The 18,944-nt window shown below is 39.4% G+C and overlaps 1 protein-coding gene across 1 annotated transcript; it reads right to left on the minus strand.

The window, feature by feature from the left end:
* Positions 1-834: 834 nt before the first annotated feature.
* On the minus strand, positions 835-14,998 carry LOC115819715 (alpha-catulin-like). The gene is made up of 19 exons (XM_030783217.1): positions 14,903-14,998; positions 8,452-8,641; positions 7,010-7,191; positions 6,065-6,184; positions 5,812-5,901; positions 5,315-5,485; positions 4,811-5,011; positions 4,429-4,515; positions 4,105-4,263; positions 3,905-3,997; positions 3,542-3,692; positions 3,334-3,371; positions 3,171-3,218; positions 2,927-3,087; positions 2,669-2,717; positions 2,408-2,464; positions 1,722-1,841; positions 1,322-1,435; positions 835-999 (listed from the first exon to the last, which is right to left on the minus strand). Exons 1-19 carry the CDS (start codon positions 14,996-14,998, stop codon positions 835-837), a joined length of 2,292 nt encoding a protein of 763 aa, XP_030639077.1.
* Between the last annotated feature and the right edge of the window lie 3,946 nt (positions 14,999-18,944).

Below are 18,944 nucleotides of genomic sequence, written 5' to 3' on the forward strand. Positions count from 1 at the left end.
GACAAATTTGTGAACCATTCAGGGCTATATCGGAGGATCTGTATTCTTTTCGCTGATGTACCACAAAGCTGGGATCCTGCTACAGAAAGTCTTGGTTTTTCATAGATATATTTTCAGTGTGAAAAGAAGGAAAGATTAAGTAAATGATCATATATGAATACAGCTTTCACCTGCCATTTACTCCATTGAAAAAGAACCCCACACGCACACATTCAATTTGCAATTTACAATTTGGTATTTGGCAGACGCTTTTAGCCAAAGCAACTTACAATCAGTGCAGATTCCTAATACCTCATACACAGAGATCACAATAAGACTGAGCGTCAATTTACCCCTTTGTATTGCGCCCTGGAATACTTTGACAAACATAGATACAAGACAAGTTTTTTTTTTTTTTTTTTTTATTAATGTAAGGAAAGGGAAGTTAGGCCGTGGGGAACAGGTAGGTTTTGAAGAGGTGGGTTTTCAGTTTCCCGCGGAAACTGAGGTGGATACAAGGTATATTATATTTGTGGAAAAAAATAATGTTTTAGTAAAAGAGCTACTTCTATCTCAAAATTAACGTGACAGTGTCAGAGGGTAGGGTAATTTTACTGAGCTATTTCTATTTCGGAGGTAACTGGCAGGTTGCTAGGACATTGCGTAATTTTACTGTTATTACTCTGACTGAGTGACTCATTCTGCAATCTTTGCGAGATAAAAATTCACAAATGAGATAATTGCCAAACAACTGTGTTTGCACTGCTCTCTTGTGGCCAGGGATGGGAGGCAAGACGTGGTTGAATAACATCACATTTCGATTGCACGTCTGGCATCAACAAAAAACGAAGTCACTCATTTGCTCTCCAGGGAAGTCAAGCTTGCCATGTGTTTCTCCACAGATTTGACCCCTAATTTTTTGGAGGCATGTTTTGTGAGCAAGCCCTCCCTGGTTGGACTGGGCAGTTGTCTGTCTCTGGGATCTGAAGATACTGTCAGCTGACTATATTCAGGAGGTACCTGTGAAGTAGAGCAGAACGGCAGAAAACATTTAGGGCAGAGTTTTATTCAAATCAAAGTTTTAAGAGACTGGGATCGGAATTGACCTATGAGCCTATAGCTGGACAAATGTGGCAAGTATAGTTGGCTGTGTTAAGAGAAACAGATTGATTACGGCTGATACACTGGCCTAAGCACATGACTGTACTGGGAATGTCCTGATTTATTTTCTGGCATTGCAATAAATTCAACACTGAACGTGAACTGGATGGTTCTTAAACACAGGATGCCCTTAAAAGCACAGTTAACGGTAATGTGGTATGGTTTAAAAAATAAATAAAACTGTGAACTTTTGTAACACAGTGATTCTCACCTTTCTTAGTAGCTTCTTGTAGAGCGGAAGTAGATTTGCCATGGTAGCCATAACGTTTTTAGTGTTTTGGATCAAGGTATCAACCTTTATGTAACAAAATTGGAAAGGGTTATGAATAACAGTCGTTCTTCACATTTGTTCTTTCTTAACATTTGTTCTTTTCAGTACCTCTTCTCAAACCTATTTCCCAATAAAAATGGTGTTTACTTATGCACTTAAAGGTGAAAGATATCAATGTGTCCCCGGAAGACAGTCATTAGCAAGAGGAGCTGCACTGCTGTGTGCCGCTCGGGGCAGGAGTGGGGAAGAGCAGGACTAAACACTTTTAAGGAGCTACAGCTCAGATATATACTGAAGAGTTCTGCTTTACCTTGAGGAAAATGGCAGTCTTTCCTTCTACTGTCATCTTCACTGTGGACTGGAGCTGACTGCATGAAGCAGCAAGTCTTTCAGTCTCAGTCATTATAAGCTCTCTTTCCTCATCCTCAAGCTGAAGAACGAAAATGAAGTTTTTTTTTTCCTCGATCCAAAATGCTGCATTTTGTAAATGACTTTACAAAAGTGCGAGTGTTTCAACATGAATTTTTGCTTTGATAAACTAAACATAGAAAAACACTGCTTTTATTTTGCTCTTGCATTTATTAATATCATTATCAGCACAGTTTTTATACTTGAGGATGTGAATTCAGCATTTTTCACAGAGCACTGACTAGCTACCCATGTGGTAAACAATTATAACTTCAATGCCTCATGTATAGTGGTCTGCCGGGTTTTTAACGACAAAAACAATAGCAACCAATCATTTACAAGTCAATAACTACACTGGCCCAGCTTTGAACAGAGAACAAAGAGCCCAGAACTCTGTTTTTTTTTTTTATAACTAAAAGTGGATTGTTATGGACGACTGTCAGACAAGTAAACTAAATCAGTACCCAGCATGCAGAATTGCATTGATAATAATTGCTTATCTGGCGACCTTGAAAATCAAATCACATAACCATAACAAATGTGTTTTAAAATGTATTAACACTCTACAGCGGTTGTTTAGAGTCATACCTCTGTGGAGAAGAGCTGCAGAGATGAACAAAGCTGAAATCCTTCCTTTGAAAACACCTACCGAGACAAAAGGCAGAGGAAATGCATTGTCTTACAGGAAAAAATACCATCTTGATACAACTGAGCTCCAAATTCTACATCAAACTGTTTTAATACTGAACATTATTATCTTTGGACCACTTTACATGTGATGACCACTCCCTGGAAAAAAGTATGGGAAAACTATGCATTGAAGAAGACTACTTCTTGCCAGTATAATACCTCTGCTTGGTGAAACAAGTCCAGAGTTGTCTTCAAAACACCTTCCCCACTAAACAATACAGAATAACAACAACAGTCATAATAATAATAATAATAATAATAATAATAATAATAATAATAATAACAATAATAATAATAAAATAATAATAATAATAATATGCTGCTGGAAGAGCCAGATTGAGAGATTAGCTACAGGAAACAGGGACAAAGAGCTGGGGAAACGGACAAAAGACTGAAATGGACAGAAAATCACACTACCGGGTAAAGAGGTAGATGGAGTGGGCCAGGCTGGACATGCTTTGGCCTTTATCTAAAATGGGATGATCCACGTCCTGCCTCTGAAGCGCCCTGCTCTCTGTATCCACCAGGGAGGCAAGCTGTTTCAGCTCCATGCCAAGTTTAGCCAACCTGTTCTGTTCCTTTACAACAGATATTGTCACATATAGAAAAGCCAAATCTCTACAACAGGCGATACTATTCCACATTAGAGTAACTTACTGACCTCAGTGTCCAGTTTAACTGACTTAATCTCCTTATTGGCTAAATGTTTCTGCAGGGAAAAAAGCAAAACAATGTTGGAGAATGCTGATATAAAACTTGCGAAGCTCAGTGTACATGTTATTAATCTGCTTATTATCAGATATGATATTCCATAAATACCTTACCCCCGATCTGGGTAGTGACTGGTAAGCACTTTTTTCAGCTGGATTATTGATAAAAGAAGGAAGGGAAGAATTCAGCTCAGTATACATATAATACCTTTATAAACATATTACCTGATATTCATCAAAACAAAAAAGCCACTTTGAAATCCATTCAGCAAAACACAAGTCAATGACTCAACCAAAGAGATTAGATCTGACAACATAGTACCTCTTGTCCCCTCATAAACATCAACAATCTCTTTCAGGAGGATATTTAAGTCAGAAAGCTGGGACTCCCAAGCATCACAGAACACATCTAGGTTCTCTTTGGCAATCTTACTGGATGGATGGAGGGTTAGAGTTTGAGCTGCAGACACTATCTGAGAAAAACACATGAATAATGTGTCTTAATGCACTCATTATTACAAACAGGAAAAATGATATACACTTAAGCCTAAATATTTTGAAAGCTTTTTTTTTTTTTTACATCAACAACTATAAAACATTCTAGTTTCATGTTGCATATGCTATGGCACAGGCCTAGTGTGCACAATTTTACTTTAGCCAGAAACAGTTCTGTTTCCATAGTTACCTGTGGTCCAATCACCTGGAAGGTTTTCTCAGCATGGAGACAGGTAATTTCCAAAGGCTCCATTCCGGAGACATGACGAAGGAGTCGACACATCTGAGGAAGAAGAATCATACAACAATAAAGTGTCAGATCACATTACCTAGAACTGCCTAAAAGTTTCACAGTTGATCTAAATGGATCTAGTGTCCGAGGATCCTGACCTCCAGCAGTTGTTCCTTCCGCTCCTTGAGCGCACAGGAGCATTGAGCTAAAGCCTCTATGTCACCTTCCCCTGCACATACTCTAATGGACCGTAAAACACTTCGGTCTGACGATTGCTTAAGCATGTCTGTTGCCAGGCCTACCGCCACGTTATGGAGCTGTATGAAATGACAAACAAATTGAGTTATACAGATGCAATACCATTTCAGCTGGGTTATTCCTGAAGTAAGTGAGTATGAGTAGCGAACTTTAATGTCAATGAAGGAGGGATAGTGGGATAGATGGATAGGATGGATGGATGGATGGCACATCCAGACAATCACCTCTTCCCTGAGTTCACTGATGACCTCAACTGTTTTCAGAATGCATACTTCCTTCTCCTCTGCAACTTGCTTCGTTTCAAAAGTCTGCTGTTGCAAAAAACAAAATCAGACATGAAATCACTTCTGATGCAAACGCAACAATATGTTACATGCTATATAGTTATCTGTGTTAAATATGACTTCAGAATACTAAAATATTTAATAAAAAAAGTTGAATCTTCAGCACTTTTTTTTAAGGTATGTGAAAATATAACAGCTATCTAAGTATCTCTTCAGGGTTGAGGGTTTTTTTGTTTCCAAAGTTCGAATCCTCGCGGACAATTTGTCCCAGTACGCTCCACTGCAGAGGTTTGGGAAGGGGTGGTGTGCAGGTTATACTCACATTATGTGTCCAGACTGAGAGGAGCTGCTCTAGCTCTTGCTTGGTGAGATGACACAGCTGTAAAATTTTCTGACGTTGTTTGTGACCAGTATAGGCTGAGTCAGTGAAGTCCTCAGTCTGTTCTATCACAGACACCAACTTAGCCCTTAAGCTTCCCTCTGGCAACGAATGCCGTCTGTCCCTCAGACGCTCCACCATGGCCTGAACAAGCAGAGAATGACACATGGCATTCAACACACAGCAAAAAAAAATTACTTTCATGAAAAAACAAGAGTAATTGTAACGGTCCACCATCTGTCCAACAACAGCCACCATCTTTCTTAGCACATTGTCTTTCATTGATTCAGTCATACGCTAATGAGACCCATGTGAAGTGAACTGTCAGTATGACACAACAAGTGATTACATATTCTGAATGGCTCTATTTATGCACTTCATGTAATCTTGACTTCCACAGTATGTAGTGTTTTCCGTTGCTATCTGTTCTGAAGGTCATAACCTCACCTTGAAGCCTCTGATCTCGGAATAGATACTGACAGGTTGGAGTTGAGTATTCACCCCATGGTGTGTGTCTGTAACGATCTCTATGACTTCATCAAGGGCCCAGCGCATGCGCCCAAACACAGACTCTTTATTCACTTGCGCTGATGGACAGTCTGGGTGTCTGAGGCATGTCTGATTAAAAACAGATTAAAAACAGCCATTAGAAGTGCAGGTATATTAATAGTGTTATGAGCACTGAGAAATTCTCTGAACAAGAGACAATATAGGCATTATTATATCATGGTTTTGCATGTGTAAATCACCGTCTCATTGTTATTTATGTAGTATACATCATCACACCTTGACAGCTCACGGTAATGTGGTGAATGTTGTTCCTGTTGCTAGGTTTAGGGAAGCTCTATATAACTTCATTCATCTAGATCAGAGCAGTAAAACAAAAGAAGGATCTATTTTATTCTCTGCTGAGTGTTGGAGCTTGTTTCCTCCCCCATCTTCACCTTTGAAGCCGTCAGGAGCATCATTGTGCATTTCTCCAGCACTGATCGAGCAGCCGCCATCTTGGCTTTCTTCTTTTCGTCCTTCAGATCCTTGAGATGATCATTCAAAATACACAAAATAAATATTCAAAATAAAAGCTTTCTGCATCTATAGCTCCAAATGACTGTCGCTGTAAGGAAGGCAAATTAGAAGATGAGGAATCATTACGGGCAGTTTCATGGCTGGTTAATTGCAAAATGACAACTTGCTTACATTCTGCCGGTCACCTGTAAGGTGGGCAAATTCTACCATCTCGTTTCCAAACTGACTGAAGATCTGCACAAACTCCTGAAAGCAGCTCACATGCTCCAGCTGATCTAAGCACATCAGGACCTGAAAAACAACATCATATGATGTGACTCCTTTCAAAATGCATCTAAGTCCTCACAAGTCAGGGTTTGCACAGCAGGTGAACACTATGTGCTTATCACACCGGGTCCAAAACCTTACTCTGGTTACTCATTCATTACAATACATAGGTCTATGATATGATATTTCACAAAGGCTATGCTACAAAAAAGGCTTTTGAAGTATGTGAAACTTCAAATGCCTTCAGAAATTTTAGAGAGAAGCTGATGAAAAAGAAGACTTTAAAAGAGCATAAAGAGTTGAGAAGAACTCTCACTGTAAAATGTGTCTTACCCAGTTTAAATCTTGTTTGGTTCACAAAGCTATGTGCGTTAGTAAATTCTGGGCTTCATTCAAAATTTGCTCCAAATCTTCTCTGATAGCAATTGAGTATTTGCTCAACTGCTCATTTTTTTTCATCACATTTTAGAATGTTTTGTCATTGAGCTTGTCTCCACCCTTCCCTTTATTAAAATGGTATCAAACATGCTATGTGAAAATTACTACTATAGCCATTAGCTCTCAGCCCTAGTTCAAGTAGACTGCAGACTGCAGCAACAAAGCAGGTTAATTTTGAATCAAACAGATTAATAGGTCAAATCGTGAAGTCACTAAAAATGACATTGGAAAATGAAATGACACAACATGGAAGTTCTTTTGCAATATGTAATGTGTGATAAAACCATCATTTTGTTCTTTACAATGTCTTGTCCATCTTTCATCATCTGTAATAAGAATAAAACAAATGAAACAAAGAACACATAAAATGCACCAGTTGTCTGAGAGATGGTCTGGGGATGTAGACCATACCCTGCTATGAGAGCTACTGATTTGTTTAACGATGATCTGGTCGGCCAGTAGCAGGACTCTGGTGACTGAGGACAGCAGCATCCGGGCAGCTTTTACCACACCTGCCTTGTCTTCAAACGCGACCGTCAGTCCATCAGGTTGTCCCGAAACATCCACATCTGTGAATCGGGCTATGGAGTCACCTGGAGAGACAATAAATGATCAGCAGCTAGCCGAATCACTTTCTTTGGCATGAAATCTTAGTCGTGTCAATATTACTGTCACTCTGACATATAAACCAGTAAAGGGTGTCTGGTGGATGGGTTTTGGTTTACTGGAGGAGCATGTATTAGAATCACAGCAGTACAGCAGCACAGCACATGATGCATCAGACCAATGTACGATGGATAGCAACAGCTATTTTGCAACTACAAAGCAAAGTTTGTACAAAGGAACTTCAACACAGTCGCAGAGGGAAAGACACTACAGAGAACTGAAGCCATAGACCGAATCTTGGCATTCAACCAGCTTAGCACCTCTCCTTTGGGAAACTGGCCCCAAACTTAGGGTCCTACTGGGAACACTGATGGAATCTGACAGCAAGGAAGTGGGATGCATGGCAATTAACTAACCACAACTCCATGATGGCCTTCGCAGTGTCGCTACGCAGCCCGGGTAGCCAATAAATTAGATTAGAAAATCAAATAGATACAGCATGTCTGGAACACATCAGAGAAGCTTACAAACAAGCTCAGAGCCATTTAAAAAGGTAGGCATGCTGTTTTTCCTTGCAACAGTTCAAGGGATGAGAACTGTACTTAACTGCATCCCACACTTTAATCATGATGGAGGGATATCAATCATTTCAGTTTGGCACTACATCATTAAAACAACATCCATTTTATTTCAGAATTGGCTTCTTAACCTCCGCCAATACCAAAACTAATCAGCCTGTCAAGTCCCCTCTTCATTCCTTCATCTCATCACATATATGAATTACGCAAGATTGGAAATCTGTAATATGTGTATACATACATACATATATTCTGTATGTATTTGCATTGCATGTATATGAAACAGATTTCTCTTTAGCCAATGATGTTTCTAGAGCTGATTCAGCGCTCAAACTCTGGTAATTGTCTCTCTTCTTTGCTGCATGTTACACAGTCCAATGGGCAACCTTATCCAGCCACTGGACAACCTTGATGGATATGAACACATGAGCTCCCCTGGGACTTCAAGACTGCCACTGTTGTGATACACATCAGTTTTATCCAGTGGAAACAGTCTTTCACATTTAGCACCTGAGATAAAGGTATTTGTGCAACTGACTGACCAAATATTAGAAGACCTTTATAGACAGTCGTATCTCTTCAGGTGTGCTGTTACCTTCATTGAGACTCACCGATGCTGGCGTGGAATCGATGTGTACATGTACAAGAGACATGAGGACAGCATCTCACCTGCCTTCCGTGCCTCCAGACAAGCTATGGTCATCTCCTCCTGCAATTCTTCATTCTCTGCTGCAATGGCTTCCCCAACAGCCACAAAATGCTCCACGGCTCCACTCACAGCCTGGCCAACTCTCTGCAGTGCCATGGCTGTTCTCTCAGACCTCTTCAGCTTGTCTTTGTGGTTGATCAGAGTGGTAATCTGGAAGAAGGATCACAGAGACTGGTATTCTCACTTGCATCTCTATAAGAAATCTCTAAAATTAATATGTTATTCAGTGAGAGAGGTTTCCAGCTTATCTACTGAGTGATAAGAATACAACTAAACAATGGTTTAAACAAGGTTGTGCCAATCAAAGTAAAAATTAAGCTTGACACATCAGGTGCATCTGTTGCAAACCAGATGTCATTAGCATTCATTCATGATATTATCAACAAACATAATTAATAGTTTTTCTGATAAAAAAAAAAAAAAATCGCTGTTTGTGATTAGAAAGGCAAATGGATGGATCATTTCAATAAGCCAGAGTCATTTTCTATCAATTTAAATTCAAATTATCAAGTACATCATTGATGTATTTGATAGTGAGTCATGCCTTTTAAGGTGGTAATATAGCAGCACTGGACACAGTGTTCTACTTGGCAGTCACCTCCTATCACACTATTTCAGTCACTCTCACATCTTCAAGTGCGTGATATTACAACTTCTGAGGGTCAGTCAAGTCATCGCGAGAAGCAAAATGCATTATAAGAATCTGAAAGGCATTACGGCTTGAACGGCATCCCTAATCTCCAAGATTTCAAAGAGTATAAAGTTTGAATTTACAAACTCTTTCTGTCCCTTGTGACTTAAAGAACGAAGAAATGGGCGGATATCTGTGAGTGGACATGTTGAATCATGTCTTGATTTAACACATATGAAATGTGTTACATTTCAAGTTAAATTTCAATTTTCACGTTTGGGATTACAATTGTTAGTGCTACTACATCTAGGTTATAAAGCCCACAGTGTGCTTGCCTTAAGTTGGTGCAGAAATGAGATGTATGAATGACTTTCCTGAGTTCCTTAAATCCACAGCAAAAGTGTCTTTCTAACCCTATAATGAAGGACTCAGCTGACTGGTGACAAAAATCAGATGACGACTGGAGTGGGCTAAAAGAAAACATTCCAGGTCGGGGGGCCAGTAAGACCTGATTTAACAAGACTTCCTTATCAATAACCTTAGGCAGATGAATAAAATGTTGATATACTTGCATTTTTGCTCACAAAACAGGAAAATGAGGACAGGAAAACATGCTGAAAAGCTTGAGCTTGAACAAGGTTACTCACAGATTTTTTTTTTATCCAACTGGTGTAAAAATGCTTGTCTTTTACCAGTGCTTAAAACTCAGAGAGAGAGGGAAGAGTTTCATATAAATTTGGAACCTGATATGAGAAGTCAAACAGCTCTTAAAAGGATAACGCTCATTTGTTTCATCCACACAGAACACAGACTCTGATGAAATGCCAAAACGCCACCACATTTACCAATCCCTGTCACCGTTGTCAAGATTTTGTCCACACGCTTCATGTGGACCACGGACTTGACAAACCAAATCAGCTAGGCAGTGTTGTGAGGGGAGAGTTAATGAGCTGGATTTTAATTGTGCTTGTAGGGGAATAATCACCATGGGAGCTTTTCTGCTCTTGCTAAAACACTTGCGTTAGAAGCGCCGCAAGTGGACTGACACTATAATTAGAGCATGTACTGCATGGCGCCTTGAATGACTGACAGACGTGAGAGACTCAGACTGCGAGGAGGAAAATCACTGATAATATTCAGGCACAGGCAACCATCTATTCACTCGGTCCTCAAACAAATACATACACACACTATATTATATTATATATAAAACAGACAACACAGAGAATTCAACTAAGTTCCATACGCTACGGAAACAAGTACATTAAGGATGGTTGTTCACAGAAACTGCATCCGTAAATAATTCTGCATGTGTCATGCCTGGCATTTTACAGGCTGATTAAAATATACCACAACCCTGAGACACAGTGAAGCCTGACCATGAATTATTGTGGATGGCCAGACAACTGGGAAGAGACTGTGAGCTAGTACAATCCACTGGGACAAAGAGGCACAGCATGAGTTGTCTAACTTGTTAAGTATCAGTTTATCTCTAGACCTCACAAACGCAGGCCATTAGTGTTTAGGCAGCCCGTTTTGCGCTAACTGGTGGCATCAATAATTCATTGGGCATGTAGCAAAACCCGGTCGTGATCATGCTCCTCCTCCAGAGAATAGAAAAAAAAGAAAAGGAGTGAACGAAAAAGATGAAGATGTTTCCCTCTCTCTCTCTCGTGTGTGTGTGTGTGTTTGTGTGTGTGTGGTTGTTTTGCACAGCTGCAGGGGTGTAATAAGTCCACAGCATTTTTGGTAAAAATACTGCAATAATTACACAACCTTTAACTATGAGGCTGGAGTCTAAGGTCAAATGTAAAAAAAAACCCTCTTAAATATTTGGAAAAACAATTTGCACAAATGCAACAAAATGTGGAGAGATTGTTTCCAGTAGCTACTTGCATCAATTACTGCCAACTGACATTTATACAAATGCAAATTACAGTTTTATAATACTAAATGCTTTACCAAAACTCCAGACTCACCCAGGATTAAACATTATAATACCATGTCAAAACACTGCCCAGTTTGATTTAAAAAAAAAAAAAAAAGCTCTCTCTGTTGTGATTGACACTGCATGTCCTCTGGAGGTTTCTGTGTCACAAAATAAGTTCTACAAACAGAAATATCACTTTCACCTGCCATTCTAACTGCGGATCTGACCTACAGCAAATGACAGCTTAAAATATCACTAGCCTCAGTAAATTTAGGAGTATGACATCAGACCTGCTGCTTTCAGTTGTATTTCAGGAGGACTGTTGCTCTGGACACGAACAGGCCAGATCAGTACACACAACCAACTTGGCTTTCTTGACCCCACGAAGAGAGAAACTTGTGTGGTCAACTCTCTACCAAATTAAACTTTCTACAAGATGGAACACAGAATTTATAATTCCATACTAATCGTTCCTCAAGTAATCTGTACTGGTGATCAGTTTCAGACTATCCTCATTCAGTGGAACGTCTACTATGCTTGGAGACGGGAAAGCACTATCCCACTGTGATATTTACAAGTCTGAGTGGATTGTTTGTGAAATAGATTCTCAGCACAACAATCTAAACCATGTATTCAAGCTGGAAGAATGAGTCTTTCAGTCAAGGTACACATTCCACATTCCATGGTGTCCATGGTGATCACAACTGTTAATCCTCTTATGTTTCACCACAACACGATTTAGCGTGGGAAGAGAGAGGAGCTGCGGCGAAAAGAAAGCAAAGGGAGACACCACACTGATGGACATACATAACTGCCTCAGCGGTTTCCATGCCTAAAGCACATGAACCTGACAATGGCATGTGTCAACCAGTTGGACAGATGCACAAAATGCTTGGAACAGCAGACCACTACACAAAGTCATTCCTCTGCGACGTCTATAAATCTAACTGACGGCCATGCAAAGTTCAAACCTTACAGGAGCTGTGAAAGAAACAGACAAATGGAGCACAGTTAAAGATGGGGTTGAATGAATAAATGAGCTACTGGGTAATGGAGACCTTAGATTGATTTGTTTGAAGCATAATGCAAACCTGGAAGGTCAGCATCTTAGAGGTCTCACATGCCTTGTATGAATTCATTTGCAAATTCTGTTAAGGTCAACTTTCTGGCATGCTAGCATTGCTGGAGTCAGCTCTTTAGCAGCGAACAAGAGAGACTGAGGAACAAATTTTGTGATGACTGGGTATGACGCACACAAAATTAATTCATGAACCATACAAGCCAATTTATCCATTCTGTCTTTTTCTTCAACAAAGGAAATATATAATTTACACATTTGCCATTTGTAAAATACTGATATTAGAGCTGTAACAAGTTCTTTTTTTATGTTATTTAGAGCATAGACAAGTTTAATGCATAAGTGTGATACACATGAAGATGTTTATGTCAACATATTGCTGCTTTGTTTTTTACAGGTTATTGTTCGAATTGGAGCCGGTCAGGCGGTTGTGTCGACTTCTGCAATCCCAGAGGATAAGTACGGTAAATCTGTACAAGGAGCAGATATATGCCATTTAGGGATACCATGTGAAATGTAATGTAAGGAGACAAGAATTGAGTAAGGTTGAGTTTTTGCAAGAAAACTTGCAAGTTTGGTTGAAGAATAGATAGCTTACATCTGCTATCCAACTTTGTACATGCTCAGGCATTCAGGGTAGGAAACTGTTCACTGTGAGCAGGACTTCACAGGTTTAAATTTCACGCTGTATCATCAACATATACGGTAGCCTGTACCTTCATACTATACCTGGTTCAAAGACATACAAAAAACATGCATTTCTGCTTCCTTTGGGTGGATTAGGTGGCTCATCCTCACCCTGAGGCTAGAAGAGGAATAGAATTCCCAATCAGTCCCATCAGGGACCAACTGAAATACATACCCATTCATTACAGACTAAATTTTGTTGTCTCCTTTGCCTCATTCTGTTACAAAGTTCATTTGATGAACAGGTTCATGAAAACATCTTTTTGATCAGTTGGTTTCAACGGCATGCAAAGATACTAAATTTACGTTTAAAAAAGGCAATATGAATAAAACTTTCATTGTTGCAAATGCAGACCAATATATAACATGTACACCACAGAAACTGCGAAGCATTTAGTTGTTCATATCAAGCGTCTTAATAAGCAAGTGCAATGATTATGAAACCTTTCTGAATAGAGCAAACTGTCTTTCCAAATTCTCCTAATAATAAACATTTGACAGACCTTTCACCCCTACACCTATGATCTTTCACTTTACACCAAGGACCACCCATGGTAAACATGACATCTGACTCCTGCTAGTGAGCACAGTATTCTGGAGAAAGTCACACCTCAGGGTTATGAGGTAACAAATACAGACTGTGGGTCCAGCCTCACTGCATGATGACAAACAGGTTCAACAACACATTGGATTCTAAAATGTAACTTATTCCCATAAGATATATAATTAACTCAAATAGAACAGAAGTAGCTGGTATTGCAAATGTAAAACTCTGAACCTCCAAGACCAGTATTAGTCCGCATCATCCTATACTCTCCCTGTTTATGACTTTTGAAAGTATGAACTAATAAAATGTCATTCAGAGAGTTCATTAGAATGAAGAAAAGGATTCTGTGAATTAAAACAAAAAAGAAATACAGTAAATTCTGTCACAATAAATGAATTTCAACTAATAACTGTCACCTTTAATAACCAAATATCCCCACAGTTAGTATTCTCTCTCACTCCCTTCTGTACAGATATACACACCATTATCACTATCAAATCCCTTGGACCAGGAGGATCCAGGCTCATTGTGGATATCTGCTGAGGAAGCTACAGAGGGATTTAAAACTCATTTGCCAGGGCCGTGGAGCTGGGTCACATAGCTGAATGTGTGCAGTCCAAACGGTGACCGTAGCACCAGACGAGATAAAGCTTACAGCCTATGCAGCTGAGAGAAAACTAAGATTCTCAGGCTTGAGAAAATCTGGGAGCATCTTTTCCTTCTACTAATAGAATCTGATTCTAAATATAGATGGATGTAAAATGGTTTTGGGCTAAATGTAAGGCTTTGTTTTATTTACTAAACTATTAAAAGACACTACCTTACCTGATAAAAGGAAATGAGCAGTGCCTTGAGCTCAGTATGTTTAAACGAATAAATTAAACATTCAGAGGCAGAAGTTATGTATTCTATTTCAGAATTATGCGAATGAATCTTACTCTCCAACCGATGGCTATTTGAGCCCAATTTAGATGACACAAAAACAAAAGCAGGTTCAGCAGAACAAAACTGTCTTTTCCAAAACCGTTCCATAGCAGGAGCTACCCTGACCGAAATACTAACCAAACCTTTATCAGGCATATGGCATTTACAACAAGAGGCATGGTCCTCAGCAAATGTTCCAACAGTCATAGTCCTTGGTTCATCAGCGTTGCTAATCTGTATGTTAAACAAAGTCACTTTGGGGTCAATGGTGCACACACCTGGAGAGCAGGGATCAGGTTTCTCTTAAAATACTTATAATGTAGTGAATCATCGAACCACTACTCAGAAAAAAATTCAGCTAAACTGGCAATCATTCAAAAGACCGTTAATGATTTGTTGTTGTTGTAGTTGTGGTGGTGGTGGTGGTCGTTTGTGTAACGTATCCGTCAAAATCCCTTGGTTGCTAATAAACTGGAAAAACAAACAGAGCATCCTGCATACTTCTAAACCTGAAAAGGCTGCTTCGTTTGAACGCAAATATCAAATATAATCACTATCAAATTACATAACTGTGTCAGCGACAAGTTAAAATTCCACGAGTTCAACACACGCACCTGAGACACTAAGGGAATGAGCGTTTGCTCAACCGAGCGAGTCTTGATCTCAAGTCCAGCATCGAAGCGCTTTACGCAGGAAGACGAGACAGCCATACCGCAGCAGTTAGCCTTCCCACACGTTCACGACTTCTTTGGGGGATTTCAGAGTGCGAAGTCTTTCTTTTCGACTGTTTTTTATCACTAAATAGCTGAACACTTTTTTGCATGCATAGTTAATCCACGGTTTTCATTCACTTTCACAAATTGCGTCACAGCGCGTCACCAGACAGTAGTGTCTAAGTGCGTACTGCAGCGAGCGGGATATGTTGAGTGCCACCGCGAAAACTTGGCGTTAAGTGAGTTTGTGGGGACTTTTATGAGCATATGAAATTATATTAAGACACGATCTGCCACACAGTTTTTCACTTTGCGGGTGTAGTTCCTTTTCATAAAGTACACTGTGAAACAAGAAACATTAAATCAGCACGTATTCCAAGCAAATGGTTGTGGATGAAAAATCAGAGTTTTCCCCCCCACAGTTCTATGCAGGGTGTAAACACCATTTTAGCGATTCCAGCTTCCCCCAAAAACATCACTGTCACAATTAATTTACTGGCAGAATGATTTGACTTGGCTCTCAAATACTCATCTCGCTAATCATTCCAACCTCAAATGGCCATTGTACCTTTGAAACAAGAGCGGCAGTATCCCCATGTGGTCACAGAACAAAATACTGCTTATGAGGACGCGAACACACACTATGCTTTATGTTATATTTCATTATCAAGATTTTATGATTGTTTTTCTTTTGGTGAACAAAGATTATCAATATAGCGTGGCACCTTGCTTTCTTATCTGTGTTCTGTGTCTAATACAGGGATCATAGCTCAGCTTCCACCTTCATTCCACCACTGATATTTCCTTGCTCCAATTTAAGCTTTTTCACCTGTTTAATCTGTTATGGCTGAAGCACCTAGTTCCTAGTTCCTCTTCTTTTTTTATACAGAATCTATACATTTTTTTCAAGCATTTATAAATGTTGATCATTCTTCTTCAGGTGAACAGAAATTATCTATATAGTATACTAGGTATATCAGTTGTGTCTTAGTTAAGAGAGAAAATGTCTAGGCATTAACACTGCCTGAATGTATATTCTGCCTAATCAAGTCTTAAACTGCAATACTAAGTGTCATTTTAGGTTGAACACCTGAAAATGACAAAGAGGAAGTTATGCGAGAATGTGGAGAAAAAATTATTGATCTGTTGTAACTTTTATATAATCAAGAATATCTGTCACTGTCTGAAATTATGTCTGTATTAAAAATAAAATCATATGTCAGACAAAGGGAAGTTATTGAGGGAAAGTTGTGTGGAAGTACTACATCTGCTCTTGCGACCGTAGATGCCTACAGAATAAGAAAGATCAGGGCTAGTTCAGGGTGGATGCATTTCAGGTTGACTCTGCAGTTTTCCTTCATGAACACGTTGTGTTCAAAAGGTTAGACAGAGTACTCCCACTCCCACATCACACCGGCTCTAAAGTTGTTTGCGTCACTGTACGAATACTCTGTCATTCTCTTTGTCAGGAGAGCTTGTGCTCACCATTGACAAAAATGCACTCTCCCATAATCATGCTATGAGAGTATAGCTAAATGATTCATCACATCTGAAGTTTGTTGTCTGTGAGACTTGGCAGCTCTTCATAAGGAGACTCCAAATTCCCCCCCCCCCCCCCCCCCCCCAACAAAGAGGTTTTCAAACCACTCCAGTCATGAACATGTTAATGCTTTTCGACCATTTTAACAACATTTAGATATGTTTGAAATATCATTTTATTCCACTGAAACATCATTCACCTTAATAGATAAAGTTTAGATAGAATAGATTAATTTTATTCTATTTTGAAATGAAATTATTCATAACTCAGCTTTAACATGATGACTAATCTGCCATGGTGGCTCCACCTCACTGAAGTTCCAGCCAGTGTGGGTGTGCCCTAGGTGTTTATAAAGATGGGAAGTTAGAGTCAGTGTGTGCCTGTATCTTTGTGTCTTAGGCTACTTAAGATGGCAGCAAGCTTTTGTGAAATTGTGACAAAACTACGGACTAGTGAAAGCCTTTCACTGAATGTAATTGTTAACCTGTGGATGCCGTGCATTGAAAATCTAGTGGATGTCAATTTTGTCTGTCCTTGCGTGATGATTCAAAATGTATTTAGTTTTATTTTCATTTTGGTCCTTTATATGTTTTTTTTGTTTTTTTTGGATGTATGATACTTTTCGTTTGAACAGATCACCTCTCTAATCCATCAAAGTGTGGCAGTAAGGACTCACAGTCTTCAGCCAGTGGTCCTGAGTCAGATCCATGGCTCTTTGTCCAGTGCCGTGTCCCATCTGGTGTGGCCAGCCTTGGTGTTTTTTAATGGGCAATGTTTGTCATGTACACCCACTGACTGGGAAGGCCAGTCAGCAAAAACAGACCTACCAGGGCTCACACAGTGGTGTGAAACCACTAATACCAAAGACAAAAAAAACCCACTCAATTTAAGGAACTTCAGATATATGTCTGTGGTGAGCAATTATTTCTCGCTTTTACTTTGTTGGTGTTCCTTTGTATTTGTCTTTTAAACTTTGTCTCTTTATAATCCCATTAGTATTTGCACTTAGTGGTAGTGGGAAGACAGTTCACAATTTTGATATGCTGAATTTAGATGTTAGTTTATGCAAAGTTTAGATATTCCAATGGTTGATGGATAATGAAAACCATTAGTCCAGTTTGAGTTATGTACAAGGAGGAAAAGATGAAAGATAGTGATTCAACATGTATACTAGGAGCAATGAATGAAAGGATTCTCAGGGAAAAAAAATCATTGCAACATCTGGATGGGCGATATTGTGTTTTAATTTACTTAAGGATATATCTGGTGTATTTGGTATATGATGTCTGTATGCTTCTTCCAGGACCTACATGTGAGCTTCACAGTGGCTCAGTTCTCCCTGTGGTTGCATGGGTTTCCTCCGGGTGCTCTGGTTTCCTCCCACCATCAAAGACATGTATGCTAGGATTAATACTCCTGTCAGTGACCTTGACCAAGGCACTGGCAAAAAGACCTGGAGGAGGCTCCCGGGTGCCCACGGCTGCCCACTGCTCTTAGCTCCCATTGTGTGTGTGTGTGTGCTCACTGGTGTATAGGATGGGTTAAATTCAGAGACTGCATTAAATGCAGAAGTTAAATGCAGAGGCTGCATTTCACTGCTCACTGCTCTAGTGTGTGTGTTGCCACTAAAAGTACTTCTTCTGGCGTCCTGTTTTTATATCCTAGCTTGTGTTTTTTGTGTCACCTTGGTTTCCCTCTTTACTTTGTAGAAACCAATTTCTCCTCCTCAGTTAAACTTGACTCCCGTTTAACTTTGAGTCTTCTCTTCATACCCTTAAAATTTTCCAATTTTTCTTACCAACGTCAGTTAAGTTACAGGAACACCACTCTTGAATTCATATTCTCTACATAGAAATTGCATTTCCTTAAAAAAAATTCTCTCAGTCTTATATTATGTAGCTTAGTTCAGTCCAGAGTGTATTTAAGTGTGACTAACACTAAACTAAAACTTAACTAAAAATACTCATTGACAATTGGAAATGTGTCATATACCAAGTGGAAAAAAAGCATTAGCTAAAAGTATACCCCAGCAATGCTATGTGAACCCAGGCATGTAACACATGAAGATGTCATGCCATTTAAAAGAGGTTGGATGCAAGTGCAGGTCAGTGTTTTCTTTATTTGCAGCAAACATAACAAAAGAATTGTAAGTCTTACAGAATTCAGGTCTCAGCAAAATAAGGCATGCAGATAACTCAATGTGATGTAGAGTATACACCAAACAATGCCAGACAAACAACCAAGCAAAAACCAGGAGTATTTATACAGAACTAAATGAGGCCTAACTAACTAAAGACAAGTGCAAACAATGGTTAAACTCACAAGACTAAACAAGGCAGTACTAGAAAACCAGGAAGTAACCAACCTTGACCACTAGAGGGGGACAAGGAGATGAACTAAAGA

The sequence above is a fragment of the Chanos chanos genome, chromosome 8 (assembly GCF_902362185.1).
Source record: "Chanos chanos chromosome 8, fChaCha1.1, whole genome shotgun sequence".
Lineage (NCBI taxonomy): Eukaryota > Metazoa > Chordata > Actinopteri > Gonorynchiformes > Chanidae > Chanos > Chanos chanos.